Source organism: Suillus plorans (genome assembly GCF_016647745.1).
Source record: "Suillus plorans strain S12 chromosome Unknown HD556scaffold_58, whole genome shotgun sequence".
In the NCBI taxonomy this organism is placed as follows: domain Eukaryota; kingdom Fungi; phylum Basidiomycota; class Agaricomycetes; order Boletales; family Suillaceae; genus Suillus; species Suillus plorans.
This window is the reverse complement of record NW_024537442.1, coordinates 182441-198456: the sequence shown is the minus strand read 5'-3', so window position 1 is coordinate 198456 and position 16016 is coordinate 182441. Positions and strand designations below refer to the sequence as shown.

General features: G+C 47.8%; 4 protein-coding genes across 4 annotated transcripts; 1 reads left to right on the top strand and 3 right to left on the bottom strand.

Annotated features, from left to right (window-relative positions):
- Positions 1 to 452: 452 nt before the first annotated feature.
- HD556DRAFT_1493056 (uncharacterized protein) lies at positions 453 to 765 on the bottom strand (the record flags this gene model as incomplete). The annotated part of the gene is made up of 1 exon (XM_041308827.1): positions 453 to 765. A coding segment is annotated over exon 1 (309 nt), but the record flags the coding sequence as incomplete, so codon positions are not given.
- A 1848-nt stretch (positions 766 to 2613) lies between these two features.
- HD556DRAFT_1446937 (uncharacterized protein) lies at positions 2614 to 3999 on the top strand (the record flags this gene model as incomplete). The annotated part of the gene is made up of 10 exons (XM_041307176.1): positions 2614 to 2680; positions 2735 to 2763; positions 2822 to 2835; positions 2888 to 2976; positions 3029 to 3034; positions 3088 to 3147; positions 3206 to 3340; positions 3401 to 3632; positions 3690 to 3744; positions 3796 to 3999. The coding sequence occupies 10 exons, from the start codon at positions 2614 to 2616 to the stop codon at positions 3997 to 3999; spliced, it is 891 nt and encodes a 296-aa protein (XP_041156592.1).
- A 7838-nt stretch (positions 4000 to 11837) lies between these two features.
- Positions 11838 to 12614, bottom strand: HD556DRAFT_1397384 (uncharacterized protein). The gene is made up of 3 exons (XM_041303725.1): positions 12427 to 12614; positions 12217 to 12288; positions 11838 to 12162 (listed from the first exon to the last, which is right to left on the bottom strand). The coding sequence occupies exons 1-3, from the start codon at positions 12445 to 12447 to the stop codon at positions 11875 to 11877; spliced, it is 381 nt and encodes a 126-aa protein (XP_041156591.1). The 5' UTR covers positions 12448 to 12614; the 3' UTR covers positions 11838 to 11874.
- Positions 12615 to 13429: 815 nt separating this feature from the next.
- On the bottom strand, positions 13430 to 15857 carry HD556DRAFT_776709 (WD40-repeat-containing domain protein). The gene is made up of 10 exons (XM_041311602.1): positions 15745 to 15857; positions 15569 to 15698; positions 14982 to 15516; positions 14542 to 14927; positions 14466 to 14486; positions 14234 to 14413; positions 14015 to 14170; positions 13863 to 13967; positions 13669 to 13793; positions 13430 to 13596 (listed from the first exon to the last, which is right to left on the bottom strand). The coding sequence occupies exons 2-10, from the start codon at positions 15575 to 15577 to the stop codon at positions 13476 to 13478; spliced, it is 1638 nt and encodes a 545-aa protein (XP_041156590.1). The 5' UTR covers positions 15578 to 15698; positions 15745 to 15857; the 3' UTR covers positions 13430 to 13475.
- Positions 15858 to 16016: the final 159 nt, after the last annotated feature.

Sequence of the window (16016 nt, the reverse complement as noted above, 5' to 3'; positions counted from 1 at the left end):
CAAAGTTATCAAGCGCGAGTCGGAAATGAAGCATAGGTTAACGGATCAGTAAGCATACCGGTAGTAAGTATAACCGAGATACCGAGGACAAGGAATACCGAATAGAGGAATAGGCTGTGTCAACGTTATATACACAGGAATTGAATTAGGAAGCTTATCGTATATCGGATCGGATCGGATCGGACCGGACCGGATGTCCGGACAAGAAGCGTGGATATACGGGATATGATATTAGGGCAATAGACAAAGGATGAATGATGCAGGCTAGCTGCGGAGGTATGGAGGTGTGATGTACGGAGGTAAAGGGATCTGGACATGGATGCGCGGATGTGGATGTGCAGAGGTGCAGGGATCTGGATGGGTAGAGGACTGGAGACATGGATAGGGCGTCCGAAGGTCCGGATGAGGCGTGGGAATATTGTCGGATGTAGGTCTGGAATACGGGATATGACAACAGATATGAATTGATTGGTTTGCAGGAGGTGCATGAACTCGTCCAAGAAGTAGTCGGGATTCTGTCTGACAAGATGCAGCAAGCAATCAATATCCTCGCGATCCAACACACGCAGACGACCACGGAGTACTCTGTGAGGCTGAGGGTCAACAACATCGCCAGTTTCCTGCCAGAGTTTCAAAATGTGGAACCAAGTCCGTTCCGAAAATCTGCAGCAATCCAAGATGTCCGCAAGGCTCAAAAGTTCACGTTCGTGTAGTCGGATCGCTGCAAGTTTGACATCACAGCTAATCTTGCGAAACGGCATGTTGTATACCAGCTGTTGATAGTATAATTTTCACTAAGTCCTAAGTTTCCTAATTGAACAAAAAAAATGACGCGACTGCCAACATATATGCAAACAGCTGTAATAAACATGTTGTGTGTGATATGCATCAGACAGAGAACTTCTACATACACTTACTACTTTTGGCATCCTATTTATAATATCCTACACCGAAGATTGGGGTAGGGTCTAACCAGAAGGTGCGCGTTGCGGAAATGACAAAGATGAGGGCTTGTCGCCGAGGAGCAAGGAGATTTGACAAGCGCTCGAAGGTGATATATCTATCACAAACGCCATCGCCGTACGTCCACCGAATTTGTCGCTTCCTCACACCCGGTCCAAAACAGAATGACCCTAATCTCAAATGATCCCAGCTCGTGGCCTTCTATCAATGCGAGTCACTAGTGATGGCCAGGTCCGGTTCTGAACCGCGGTTCGAACCTGACCGAAGTCTGGTTCAAGGTTCGGGCAATAGGGAGGACCGAACCGTTGGTCCGGTCCGCGGTTCGGGGACTTGCAGAATTGCAGAACCGGTTCTGAACAGGTTCGAACCTGTTCGAACCGATGGCAAGTCAGTATGTAGTTTTAGTGTAGTACTTATAGGCGGAGATGACGAAACATTTGGTATCCATATCATACATAATGCGAAAAGAACAGTTCGGAATGCATCAGCATAAACGAGAGTCCATGGAGATATCCAAAGGCATGTGATTTGTGAAGGATGAGAAGATCTATTTATAATCGTCCATATATTCAGGAGAGAGACAACCGAGAAAGAGCCAGAAACGAGTCCAGAGTCCAGCGTCTTTTATCATTGCATGGCGGCGTGATGGCGGCGTTGAAGTCGTAGCTGCGGTAGAATCACCAGTAATTGTATCATGGGCACTGGATGAGCTGTGGTGGCGGTGGAATAAATGCCTGAGAAGTGTGCTTCTTTGCGGTTCTGAGGAGTGGGAATGGCCTTGTGCAGAGGACTGAGAACAAAGAGGTCAAGAAAATGAAATTGAAGTGATAGCGATGACGCACGTAAGCTGGTGAGACTCCATCAAAAAAACCATGGGGTACCTGGCGAGCAGGTGGACGTCGTTGGACCGGAGGTCGTGTAGCATTAGCCTAGTGTATGTATGTTGAGCCCAATGAGATCTTTGAATGAAGGTGTTACATACAAGGGCCAAGATCTCGAACAAGTTGTACGTTTTGATGAGTACTATACTATTGCCCCCTGCCGCTAGTGACGCCGAGCAGCATTTGGATTTGTTGATTGCAGCACTCTGTGACAACACAGATGATGAGGATGGTGAACTGGTCTAGTAGCATTTAGTATTACATGATGCATCTGTTGTTGGGCGTGTTTCAATATAATTTTTCTTGACGAAATTTTTATTAGTTTGGATGGTCCGGTTCTCGGTTCGAACCCTCACTGAACCAGAACCGGACCATTTTTGGACCGAACCGATGGTCCGGTCCACGGTTCTCCTAATTTCCTGGAGAACCGGACCGAACCGGACTTTTCCATCACTACAAGTCACATTGCTAGTTGTTTTGCAGGTTCGTGGAGAATCAGTTAGAACCAGTTAGATCGTAGACAAAGAGGGTGATACATCAATCTAACCCTGGCTGCGGTTTCGCAGTTGCCTCCACTGCTGTATTGATGTATGATTGGGGTAAGCAATATAGTATTACAGGATCACTAATATCCTTATGAAAATTATAGCACTGACATTTGGACAAGAGGTTAGTTGGTGCCATTAGTAGTAATGGAGTGGCTAACTGGCTAAGTGATTTTCGTAGGTCGAACTAATCTGGGTGAGTAGAGTCCCACACTAGAAGAACAATGCGAAAATACAATTCTGTTGCAACAGAGGCAACGCTGGTCCCTGATGACTTTTCTGTATCTCAGCGTATGTAACTCGCATTACAAATCGCTAAGTTGTGCTGACTCGAAGAAATCCTAGGTGCGCTATGTTGGAATAATTCATGCCGTGTACGTTTGGAAGGCTAAGAAAACGATATTGTACTAATCAGTTATCTCTCATGATCAGTATCAACATGCTTAGTACGTCTCCTCACCTTTACTGTGTGTTTTTCTTCTGACCTGTGTCATACAGTGAGTCTTCCAATCTTGGTGACGGATGTAGTGAGCATTCTGTGCTAATCTCTGCCATCCCCGTCGAGTTAACTGTTACCCTACGTAGGGGTGAGTGAGATCCTTGACCAGCTTTTTGGTTCGAACATAACGACTGTCACAGTTGTGAGTCTGTTACAAGTATGTGATCACCCGAGGTCGGGCGCTTACTTTATTTTTCAGGCCAGATTATGTACACTGCACTAAATTGGATAGGTGTGACCGTAATTACAATGCTGGAAGGTGAGATATGCAGTTGTAATTCTTCAGTGATATTGACTTGGCTGAAACATCATACTAGTCATCATGGTTGCTCGGCTGCACACCATGTATCAGCATTCCAGAAAGGTGCTGATCATTCTGCTCATCGCCTTCCTGGCTGTTGGTATTGTCAATATAGTGGTAGCCGCAATAATGATGAGACATTTTTCAGCAGGTAAGTGTGCTTATGGATGACAGACTTTCAAAGTGCATCCGCCTCATTGATGAATTCCAGAAGAGCTCGTTCTCTCTGGGACCTATCAGTGCGCTATTAAATTCGAGGAAGATGTGGTCCTTCTGGGTTCCATATCTTGGACACTCGGGATTGCATGGGAGGTTCTCACGCTGTGTCTCACTGTCCGGATTGCTGTAAAGCACTTCCGTGAACTACAAAGACATTCGGCAGGCCAAATTATAAAGGACTGTTTTACGGTATTATTGAAAACTCACGTGGGTTACTTTGCGAGGTGAGTTCATAACACGAGCGTGATCATCTTTTCCTGCTGAAGTTCTGCATGTGTTAGCATGCTTCCAGCTGCTTGCCTGAAGCTCGGTTATATGTCGCCAATGATTTCAGCGGTATGTCGGATCTCTGCATGTGACCACATTTCCGAGTCATCATTTCTGTAGGACAAATACTCCCCGGGAACTCAGATTTATCTTGGTTTTCTTCAAATTTTCACGCTCGCTGAAATGTTTGTGCTGGGACCACATCTGATCCTTAGTGTTCGAGAATATCATACTGGGCTCATGGCCCATTCAGATGCAGGTCCCAGCATGATTCCAATGTCTTTCCAGGAGCGCGTGCATATATCAACTGGCGGTGGTGTGTAGCACGGGAGATACTCGATATGATTTGTACTTGTGGGCTATTCTGCAGGAAGTGGGAAGGTTTATTTTTATTGTGGTATTTTTATCTCCAAGTTCTGGATGTTCCGAGTACTTATCGTTTATCGAATATAGCGCTCTACATAGAGATGTAGTTTGGTTTTTTTGGAGTAGTACTAAGTGAATTCTGACCATAGATCGTGAATTGCAAGCGTGAGTATCCGACGTTTACCTAGTTTCTCAGGCAGTGCTTTGATGATACGAAACAATCGATCGCACTTGTCATGGCCAATCGGTGTTGTATGGTTGACTCGTGGCATAACGTCCACATGAAATAACAAGCACACTGAAATCCCAGCGAAGCCAGTTAAAATACGAAGCGCTGCGGTGCATGTGCTCAGACTCTTCTCTTCCCTTGCATTACGACGAATGTTTGCAACAACGATGTCTTTCTGTTCAGCTTCTCAGTATGCAACGTGGAAGCACCAATGCTATACTATACTTCAACACAATCCAGGGCACACGCGCAATCGCATCTGTGATGGAATCAGCATGCCTTGTCTGTTGTTGCATGCTCTCACGAACCAGCATGAACATCATGCATCATAGGAATCCAACAGTCAGCTCTCCGATAAGCCTAAGCCGTTCGGTCGGACAACCCTGGACTTGGACTGGATATCGAATATAGAATAGAACGTGAGGTAGAATACACTGTATACTGGTGTCACATTTACATAAATCATATCTGAAATCTCCATAATGGATCAATTGCTGCAGTCAGCGTCATTACTAAGGCCTGCAAGTGTTGATTTCAGTGCGAGGGTGTCACGAGTACCTCATACGAACCATTATTCTTTTCTGAACTCTAAGTCTTATAAACGCTCTGATAAAGCGCCTGCACATAACAATGTATTTACGGTTGAAGACATGGAAGAGGATGCACCTGTGGTTGCGTCTATTGTAGAATTACCTAACGACCGCGAGACTGAGTCACGTGACTTATCGGAATATGCCGGACTAAACTTTATACCACGTGAACCTGATGCGATGTTCCAGAACCTGTCGGTTGCTGCGGCACGTGTTATGACATCATAGGTTATATATAGAATCGTACGATACTGTTTCCTATTATTTGATTGGTAGTTAGTTTGAACTCAGATTCAGTCTCCGACTTAATATATGTATATAGGTAGCTAGTTTGTAGTCGGTAGTTCTTTAGTTCAAACCTCTCGTCTGTACATTACTTGTACCAGTCCAGACGTACCTGCTCAATTCTATTATCTTTGTTTGGTGTATCTTGTGTTTGAGTCCTAGTCTCTGCCCAGCGTTAATTCGTTATTGGGTTGTGACAGAGGGACGGAAAAGGCTTTGAGAAGACTCACTCCTCTCGACACTTTTGCCAGTGCTGTCCATGTGCCATGCACCTCAAATCAAGCTCGGGACCTCCTCTGGGTATCACCAATGCTGTTGCAGGGCTGTAAAATGTGTGTCGAGAAGCGGGGGGTACCCATAATAACAGCTGATTTTTGGGCCCTACTACCCATCCACTGTCACAATTCAGGAGAAAGGGGGTCGAAGGGGTCGAACTGTGGTCGTCATGGGATGCTCCCACCGTTAGCTCAGAGGTATTGCATAGAGCGTGGATAGAGTTGGACGAGAAGCGAATGAAGTGATTGTTCCGATTGTTCGACTTCATGGTAGTGGTGGCCTCGATCTTGTGACGTTCATCTGATAATGTTGGAAGGTCCGACTGAGCGCACTGTTGCGATGGCTGCTTTGTCCCTGCATCCCACAGCCGAACGGTGGTATACTCAGAACCGGTGATGATGCGAGTGCCATCTGGCGAGAACGAGACCGAGTTGACTGAACCAGTGTGTCCCCGCAAGGGCTCACCGACTGGCTTCCCCGTCCCTGCATCCCACAGCCAAACAGTGTGATCCGAAGAACCGGTGATGATGCGAGTGCCGTCTGGCGAGAACGAGACCGAGTAAACTGGATCAATGTGCCCCCGCAAGGGCTCACTGACTGGCTTCCCCGTCCCTGCATCCCACAGCCAAACGGTGGTATCCTCAGAACTGGTAACGATGCGAGTGCCGTCCGGCGAGAATGAGACCGACCAAACTGAATTAGTGTGTCCCCGCAAGGGCTCACCGACTGGCTTCCCCGTCCCTGCATCCCACAGCCGAACAGTGTGATCCCTTGAACCGGTGACGATGCGAGTGCCATCCGGCGAGAACGAGACCAAGCTGACTGAACCAGTGTGCCCCCACAAGGGCTCACCGACTGGCTTCCCCGTCCCTGCATCCCACAGCCGAACAGTGGTATCCTGAGAACCGGTGACGATGCGAGTGCCGTCCGGCGAGAACGAGACCGAGTTAACCCAACCAGTGTGCCCAATGAGCCAGGTTTGAGCAGCTGGCCAGTCCATATCACGTCCAGATACCACACGAAGAACATTCGGAAATCGTGTGCAAAACTTCCTCCATAACGGAGAATTGGCAGGTGAAAATGGGAGTGCTGATACATATAGATGTGGTGTGCTGTGTAGAATCATGCTGCCAAAGACTTGAATGAACTTCTGTACGTCCATTGCAGTCGATGAGACGTTTGCAAATTCGGAATGGCCCTGGGAATGCACATGAGCGCTTTTATCTGACCCTCCATAGTAATGTACTGACCTTTAGCCAGCGGGAAATGAGCGGAAGGGGAGTAACTGCACTGCTCAGCGCATCGATCAGGGCCAGTGACTCGAGCCAGAAAAAGACTTGCTCGTGCTTGAAGAACAATGTTATCTCCTTCGCGAGCTCCTCGTCAAAAGTTGTGTCCAGTATGTGCGAAGTCCAAAATTGACAGGAATACGACAGATGTTGGGGGATGCATGTTTTGACTCGTTCTTGCAGTCTGGGGTCTTCACTATTAGGTAGATACGATGACTTTAAATTACAGATGTTGAAGCGAAGACCATGTTCCATCACTCGAAGTGACGCAAATGCAAGGTTGCATTGCGCCAATGACACGTCGACGAAAAACTCTCCACTGGATGATTTATCTGTCAAGAAGTCACGGAAGGATGCATGAAGGGGTCGGATTGGGGAATCTGCATTGGTGGTGCCGCTGAGGAGGGAGCCCATGGTTTTTACCACAAGCCCCACATCGAGATGGTCCTCTGGGTTTGGAAAATGGTCCCTCATGGCGTTCAGGGAAGCCAAAGTGAGAGGCTCAGCTGTGCCTAGTATTTGTGCCATTACCGAGCAAAATATCGCCGGCACAGTTGAACACAGTTTCTGTGAATGCTGGACATTGATGGACGTATTCCTATGCATCATATCTGTTAAAATGAGGCGATACATATTGTGCAACAGCACGCTTCGCTCAGTGGAAATGTTTGACACCACAGCCTCGTAGCAATCCTTTCGAGACAGCGCAGTATGGTGCTCTTTAATGTATTCGCAAGCGAGACGCACCCACTCGAAAAGTCCATCAGCTTTCTTAGCGAGGACTGCAAACTCTTTGTCTTGAAAATCCAGATCTTCCAACTCGTTGGATACGTAAGCACGGATGTCGCACTCTGCGAATTCTGTTGGAATATCATCCATCAACATCGGTCGAATATGCCAAACATCGTGAAACTTGTTATTGATGTCATCAAGCGGGCGAGAGGTCACAATGAAGCGGAAGTTGTCTGGGAGGTCTGTGATTCTGGGAATGCCGGATTTTTTATGTTTGTCAGCTAAAATATGAAGGAGGTCTCTCCGTGTCTTTGCTTCACCACTCTCATCCAGTGCATCGATCACGATCATGATGGGTTCCCCAGTCGACCCAGATGACTTCTTCAGTGGTTTGATGAAAAGTTTCTGCCACTGTTGGATGATATCTGCGGTCTTCTTGAGTGAATTTGCGGCCCGAACTGCATCTGCCAATGCCCGTCTCATCTGCGGATCACGGTCGGCCAGGTTGCGTGCGATCATGGAAAAGATCTTTTCGTGACGACGATCTGCTTCTCGCTCACGGTCAAAAAAGTAACAAGAACCAAGCCCTCCCACGTCATTAAACCACTTAGCAATGGTGTGGGCGATCACCGATTTTCCCTTGCCTGCAGGGCCAGATAGCCACAGCACGCGTGGAACATCGTCCTTAGTACTCCTGACCCAATCCGTGATCTCGGAAAGGATTTCCGTGCGCGTCCCTTCAAGACACTCTTTCCTACTATCTTGTCCTGCGCACTCTGCATAGGTCATATCGCTGAGCACCAGTATTTCTTCTGAAAAAAATATGAATATATGTCAAGTCGCAAGGACGTCCAAATCCTCACCTGTATCGTGGACATGTATATCTATGTCATGGACCTGTATGGCTATATCGTGCAAAATCTGGTCCCGGAGGTCTTGCATGAGACTATTTAACACGTCATTGTACTTTTGAATCGTATCTGCCGTTTCTGAGACAATGTTCTTTCCGAGTCTCTTCCCTGCAATGATGGTAGAAGCTTGAGCAGGTACAGAGCACAGCAGCAAGTAACACTCACAAAAGTTGCTGGTCTCCGAATAATTGCTGATGAAATGGGTGCATTCACGGATCTGCTTAGATATCTTTCCGAGGACACTGATAGCATGCATAGACAATTTTTGGTTAAGCTTCTCGTCTTGTGTCATGAAGTCATAAACTTCACACAACTTCTTGAGAAGTGTGAGTACTTCTTTGTCGTGATCTGCTTGAGCTAGAATAATCTGCACAGATGAGTGATGAGTGGTGAGAGATAGGAAGAGATCAAGAGCAAGCATACTTTGGCTGTCCAAGATAACACGCCCAACGCCATCTTTGCATATGGATGTAGCTGTGGAACTGGATTAGTTTGGTTCCGATTGAAAGGAAGCCCCATACATCCGCGATCTTCCCAATGACATCGTCGAATATCTTGAGGGGTTTGAGATATGTCTCCTGGAAACTGCTAGCATCATGCAAATCCTCTTGTGCACCTTTGGTAGCAGACGCCGCAGTTGTCGCAGGTCCCGAAAGTGGATGAATGTGCTTTACATCCTCCTGTGCACCCCGAAGTGCCGATTCAGTATCAGCTTCCCCTTCTACAACAGATGGAGCGGCCTAAATGTGCACGAACACCAAAATTTAGAGAGGACAGAGACTAAAAGGCAAGTATGAGAACTTCCCTCGGTGTTCGGGGTCGATAAAGCATGTTCATCACTTAGGGGAGCAGGGCTAAGGGAATCCCTCGAGCGCTTGTTGCAATCTTAGTCGCATTCCAGGACGCTCGTTATGCATTCTCGTGGACTCACCGACTTCAACTTTTTCGCCTTTTCCTTGAGCTTCTTTATAAACTGACCGATTGGGCTACAGGGTCGATGCTAGATGAAGGATATGTCAATATCAGTTTTGGAGTGGAGTGAAGTCAACTAAGTGATCCTCGTAAGCTACATACCGAGCTTCCAGTAGCTGTTGCTTGACTAGATGTGTGATTTTCTTGAGTTGAACCCTTCAATGAGTTGCCTTTCCTCGGAGTCATCGTGATTTGCGATAAACAGTGGAAAGAGGTAAAATATGCCAAACCAACATCATTTGTATAAAACCATTAATGGCACGCCTGACGGGCCTCGAGGCAGTCATGAACAAGCCTAAGTCTGGTTCAAAGGGCCGGATCTAATTATGGCTCCGCCGCGCGATCTTCTTTCCTCGTTCTCCTGTCTTGATCATGTCTTGTAACAGTCTTATACTTCCAGTCTCCATCCGTGACACTCAAAAAAAAGCCTGTATCGGCGGATGCGTGCTCAAATTAATACTCAATATTACCGTACTAGCTACGATTCGGCCATCAGTCATATGCTTTTTCTTCGTGTATCATTTGTTCAAGGTTCGTTTTCCCCACAATGGATTACACAACTAGCGCATCGTACTCGAGAATGATATCGTTCTCGCTAAAGCACTTGATCACCTTCTTCTGTTCCCTTTCCAAGGCTTGGAAAACCGATTCGATGATATGTTTCATCTGAAAAACTATGACACTTCCGAGTCCTCGTGCTTGGGTCCAGAACCGGGTTTGAGCAATGTTCGCTCGTCCCTGCCGCCATACCAGCACCTGATGAATGTTAGGAATGGACTTCCATCCCATGGGTCCACCTCATCAATCTACAGAGAAAATTGGAGTAAAGACAATGGGACGGAAGCCCAGCAGCACAATATATGAAAAGTTTTATATCAATATCTTTGGCGCAGATACCTTGACGCTACAAGACTTACCCGGGACAAGTATTTCTATTCCATATATGAATCCACATGTGTCTCCTGTGGCTGATACAATATATGAAGTGTTAGGCGCTGCCTACATCGGTGCTCATCTTCATGTCTGAGACCATCAATTCAAACAACGAAGCACCGATAATGCAAGAAAAATGTGATGGAAATTCGTGCACCTTACTTGTATGTGAGCTAGATCTCGAAGAAGTTCTGGCGCTTCAAGTTGAACGGCAGCTCACCCCATGCGACGAGGACTTCAATCCGCCGCTAATTTGACTGGATGTACCAAGTCTTATCCGCCTTTGTCCCCTCTTCTGCACACGTTCAAAGCCAAGATCCGATGTCGTGTACCTCTGCACACCTCAGCACCATTGCAAAGACTGAACGCCCCTCTCTACATTGATAGACCTTTTTCCCGACCACGCCTTTCAATAAATCTGTTGGTGTGCCTGTTGGTGCTGATGGTGGGGGTGGAGGTGGGTATGCGTCGATATCTGGCGGTGGAGGCATTTACTCGTCCATGATGAAAGTCGAAGTTAAAGTCAAAGATTTGGACTTGCCTAGATCACCCCGCAGTCACATGATGAAAAACGTGGCACTTTTTCCTTGAGTGACATCACCACTCGAGGAAAAAGTGCCACGTTGCATGGTGTACAAATTTGGTAAGCAAGTAGATAAGAAAAATAAAAGTGCGAACAGATACCTTGGGCTGCGTATTACAATCCCTACAAGCAGTGCACGTTTACTTGAGGTAACTGCAGAATCTTGATGCACATTGGGCCGATCAAAACGTCGTCGGGACGTTTTTGGACGTAAGCATCATCACATGATCACTTGTTGCTAGGTACGTTGTCCGACGTACTTGATACTGTCAGAGATGCTCCATAGGAATGTCAGATCACCCCTTGCTCAGTGCTGGCAACAGTTCCCACTATGGTGCCTCTAACAGCAGCAGCGATAGTCCTGCGCTTCCCGGATACGATGAACAGAACAGGCAGGTAGTGGAGAAGAGGCTTCTCCGCAGGTTAGACCTTCGAGTTGCCTTCCTTGTTCTGATGTACATCATGAACTGTGTGAGTCGGTGTATCTAGTGTTTCTGCTATTGCATTAATTTCTTGCATAGATGGACCGCACTAATGCAGGCCTAGTGCTGCCGTGGTCCGGTTCGGTCCGGTTCAGAGGGTCTTAGATGAGAACCAAGAACCGGACCATCGGTTCGGTTCTGCAAAATGTCCAAACCCAGAACCGGACCATAGAGAACCGTTCTCTATGGTCCGGTTCGGTTTTTTTGGGGTTCGAACCCAAACCAAACAAAAAAAAACAAAAAACTGTAAGAGCACGCAAAAAACATTGACATAGTACTAAGTAGTCTACATGTTGAGTAACTAATCTAATAACATGGTTGCTCCCCCAATTACCATGCACGAGAGGTATCAGGAGAGCAATTGCGATAACGAGGGGTTGACACAACCAGAAATAGGATAGCGGCAGTGAAGGATGGCGATCATGAGCATGGGTCGAAGATGGTGGCGAGCGTGGGTACCATATACAAACAATGAATTTATGAGACACCGAAACAATAAAACACCATGACGCACCTTTGCAGCTGAGAGAACCCCCCATCTAGAGTCGAGTCTACATGTGCTGCGTGTGCTCTCCTTTTCTCTCTCCTCTCCTCTTTCCCTCCTCCTCTCGTCCTTTATTCATCTTCAGCGTCCTGGTGTCGTCCGCGAGCGTTTGCGCCACACCAGCACTTGCTGGTGTGTGTTGGGTGTTTGCGCATGGTGCTGGTGGCATTGGATGCGCTAAGCGGGAGGATGCTGAAGGTAGCGAGAGGGCGCTGAACTTGTCAACTTGATGGTGGGAGGGCTCCAGAGGTAGCGAGAGGGTGCCAAAGGAAGTGAGAGGGTACTGGAAGTTGGGCTGGCACGAGAGGTGAACCATGGCTCGAGCTCGAACGAGGACCGACACACTCACAGACTGCGAACGGTGGGCAACGACTTGGATCAGCATGGCTCGAGCTTGAATGAGGACCGACACACTCACAGACTGCAAATGGTGGGCAACGACTTAGATCAGCATGGCTCGAGCTCAAACAAGGATCGACACACTCACAGACTGCGAACGGTGGGAAACAACTTGGATCAGCATGGCTCGAGCTCGAACGAGGATAGAATTAGTACTCACAATCAAGGTCACGTCATTCATGGTGAAGAGAGCATTGAATGTGAAAAACTGGCTGAAAGCAGCCCGTTTGCAGTGTCGCCTGAGCCGAAGGATATTGGGAACTGCATCGAAGGTGGGAGATTGAAAAGAGACTGAAGGTGCTTGTTTGGAAGCATGCGCTGAGCGAAGTCAAAGCGAAGTCGAAGTCGATAACGGTTCGGAATGGTTCAGCCTTGCCGAACCAGAACAGGACCGTTTGGGAAGACCTAGAACTGAGAACCGTTTTCCGGTCCGGTTCTGGCTGATGTGAGAACCGTGGACCGAACCGCGGAGAACCGGACCAAAAGTCCGGTTCGAACCATGGTTCTGGACCGAACCGCGGCAGCACTAAATGCAGCGTACGTACGAACTCGCGATTGGAATAGTGTGGTCCAATTACCGCTCGGTTGAAATAGTGCTGCAAGGCTGCGTGGTTTCGAGGAGGACCTTGGTATGACAGGGAATCAGTTTAACACGCTCATGAGCATCTTTTACGTCGGGTATTTGTTGACGCAAGCTCCTTCGTATGTATCGGCACGTCATCCTGCTGTGGCCCATCCGAGAATTCAACAGCAACATGTTCTTAGATCGCATGACGAGGCCATCGCTGTACCTCTCAAACTGCATGGCAATATGGGGTGTCGTGATATCCATGTCTATCCGTCAGCTTTGTTCGATTACTAGCATCATCGGCAACAACCATAAACAAGTAGCGGATTGTGTCAACTTTGAAACGCTTGACAGCGAGTTGTCCAAACATCACTATACTGGCTCGGAAGTGGTCGCATACTATCAAGTCCGTAGGGAATACTCCATGGTCTTGGGTCTACTTGCGTGTTGTGATATAGCACAAAATGTAATAAGTAGTTCCGGGTACAAATCAGAAGGGTACTCGTTACGAGGGCAACGCCTTTGTGGGCATTTCTTCATCGAGAGCTGAGAGACACATAAGTGAGAATTGTAGCATGAGTGGCACGCAGAAGACTTGCCAGGAACCCAAGCACGGAAGATGGCCTTCGTGGGTTCATCACTCATGTCCAACATATATCGATATGCTTCGAGGGTAGCCCCAACTTTACCTGCCCGAACGAGTGCGTGACAGCGTTGTTGGTTTGCGGTTTGCCACAAGGACTTGAGGTCCCAGCCGAAAAGCTGCACAAGCACGCAGTTGAGCATGGATCAGATTGTCGCATCATTCAACGTACCACAACAAAGTCCTCGCACATATAATGGATGTCCAATTTTGAAAAGAAAGCGCCAGCGTTGACTGCGGCAGTAAAGTGGCCGGCAGCATCACTGTGAAGCGCGCCATCCATGGCAATGGTCCCAAGCTGAACTCGCATATACGCCTAGTATGCGAAGCGCAGGAAATTCAGTGAGCACACGAACATGGTATTAACGGAATGTATCATACTCACTTCCACAACACGACAAGCGAGAGGATCGGCATTGGGACGAGCAGCTAGCTCTTGGATAGGCAGCACGGTCTTTTCGCAGGGATTGGTATTGAACAATGCGATGGCCTGAAAAACCATGACGAAGCGTAGAGTATGATTCAAAAATCACTTACCTTGATCAAGAAAAGGAAATGGGTCGTCTTTGGGTCTGCGTTCGTGAACGCGAACGCAAGGTCAAATTCTGCCATCGCATCGTGCACCTGCTGGTTTCCGCATAGGGAGAGGCCCTTGGAGATATGGCCGATCAAGGAGGGCTCGATGCTGACCGACTAGTATGTCACCATCCAGGTTAGCCCATATTAAGTGGGGCGAGATGGATCGGTGTATCTTACCTTGGTTGCATCCTGGAGCGCGTCCTTCCAGGCAAGCTGTCTCGCCATGACGAATGAACGATTGGCATATGAATCAAAGTTGTTGGGATCGGCGTCGATTTGCTGTGTGAACAACTGTATAGCAGCAGGCAGGTCCCCAGTTATACATGCATTGCGGGCTGCCGCGTTGATAACAAGGATCTGCGTGAAGTATGTTCGCGTTGTACGACAAGAGTCAAAGGTAGATACATGCCTTGAAACCAGAGCCTTGAGTCTTTTTATCACATCTGTGAGATGAGACTGAGGATAAGAAATAACCGGGCACTTACCAGTGACAGTCCCTTGGGTAGTTTCCACTCTGAGATCTTGAGATCATCACCTCCGCTGAGGATATGCTTGCCATCTACGGAGAAGGCGACGCACCGCACTTTGCTGGAGTGCATCATTGGCCGATCCGAGAGCCGCCAGAAGCGTACAGATTTATCACTAGATGCAGATGCAAGGAGCGTGCCAGATGCATTGACGACAATGGAGTTGATAGCATCGGTATGACCTCTCCATGGATGACCAACCTGCTCCCAGGTCGATGAATCCCACGCCCGTATGGTAGTGCCTGCTGAGAGAAGGCATGTAGCATCGGGCGTCCAGGCGAGAGAATAGTTGAATGAGTTGAACGCTGCGTGACCCTCGAACTTCGCGACGCAGTCACGCTTGCCTAGTAATTTATAAATCTGGATATCGAGGTCTGTCGCAATGGCAAGCAGTTTACCGGATGGCGAATACCGAACGCAGTTGACATCTGCACCACAACTGATTGGTGCTCCTGAAGGTTGCCACGTGGTTGTGTTCCACAGCTTGGTCGTGTCGTCCCATGAACCACTTGCTAGCATTGAGCCGTCTGGAGAAAAATCCAGGGAATAGATATTTTCGTGAGCTTGGATAGTTGGGGTGAGAGAATCTCCAGTGTCTCCATGCCAAGCATTGAGCTCTCCGTCCAGATCACCGCTTGCTATTAATTGCCCATCTTGTGATACCGCCAATGCTTTCACATTGGCATGATGCCCCACCATTTTCTTCAACACAGCACCTTCCTTCAAGTCCCACAGACGAAGTGTATTATCTTCCGAGCTTGTGACCATGCGCCGTTGATCAGGTAAAACTGCAACTGCGTTTATACGCCTTTCATGATCTTCAAACACTCGAACTGGCGTGGTGCTTGGAGCGAGCGACGCCATTTGATTGGAGGTCGATCTTATGGGGTACAATCGAGGTAGACTTGGTCGAAGGATTGCAAGCGTATGGCACTAGGTTGCAGAAGTTCGTGAACTGGGCGTTCTTATTGCGGATTTGAATTACAATATTCATCAATCTTTCTCTGCCTCGTGCCCAACTCGTGCCTCATTAGACGCCCCAGACACGAGGCTGCCTTGGCACACGCATCCCACTTGCGTTGCCGCTGCAGTACTGGTGATGGAAAAGTTCAGTCCTGGACTAACGTTCATCACAATGGATCAGTTAGATGATAATCTTACTATTTGCGTTCAGTATTTGGACGCGTTCGAACACGTTTATTCAAGGGCTGTAATAATATTAAAACAAGCCCAAGTCCGGCCAAAGATTTGGCCTTGTTTGGTTTTCGCAGGCCTATGTAGATGCGGTGGGTGTCTCGAGGTTAGACTGATATAGTGATGCTCCATAGGAATATGTCAGATCACCGGACCCCTTGCTCAATGCTGACAACAGTTCCCACTATGGTGCCTCTAACAGCAGCAGCGATAGTCCCGTGCTTCCTGAATACGATAAA

Excerpts from the sequence above, each read along its gene's own strand:
- HD556DRAFT_1397384 (XM_041303725.1), bottom strand. The coding sequence starts at position 12,447 with ATGAATGACGTGACCTTGATT. Across the intron at positions 12,289-12,426 it reads TGAATGACGTGACCTTGATT|TCTGTGAGTGTGTCGGTCCT; the intron begins GTGAGTACTAAT and ends CACCATTTGCAG. Across the intron at positions 12,163-12,216 it reads TTGCCCACCGTTCGCAGTCT|CCCAACTTCCAGTACCCTCT; the intron begins GTGAGTGTGTCG and ends CTCTCGTGCCAG.
- HD556DRAFT_776709 (XM_041311602.1), bottom strand. Across the intron at positions 14,928-14,981 it reads CGTTCGGTATTCGCCATCCG|GCAAGCGTGACTGCGTCGCG; the intron begins GTAAACTGCTTG and ends ATAAATTACTAG. Across the intron at positions 13,794-13,862 it reads TCGCTTGTCGTGTTGTGGAA|GCGTATATGCGAGTTCAGCT; the intron begins GTGAGTATGATA and ends TTCGCATACTAG.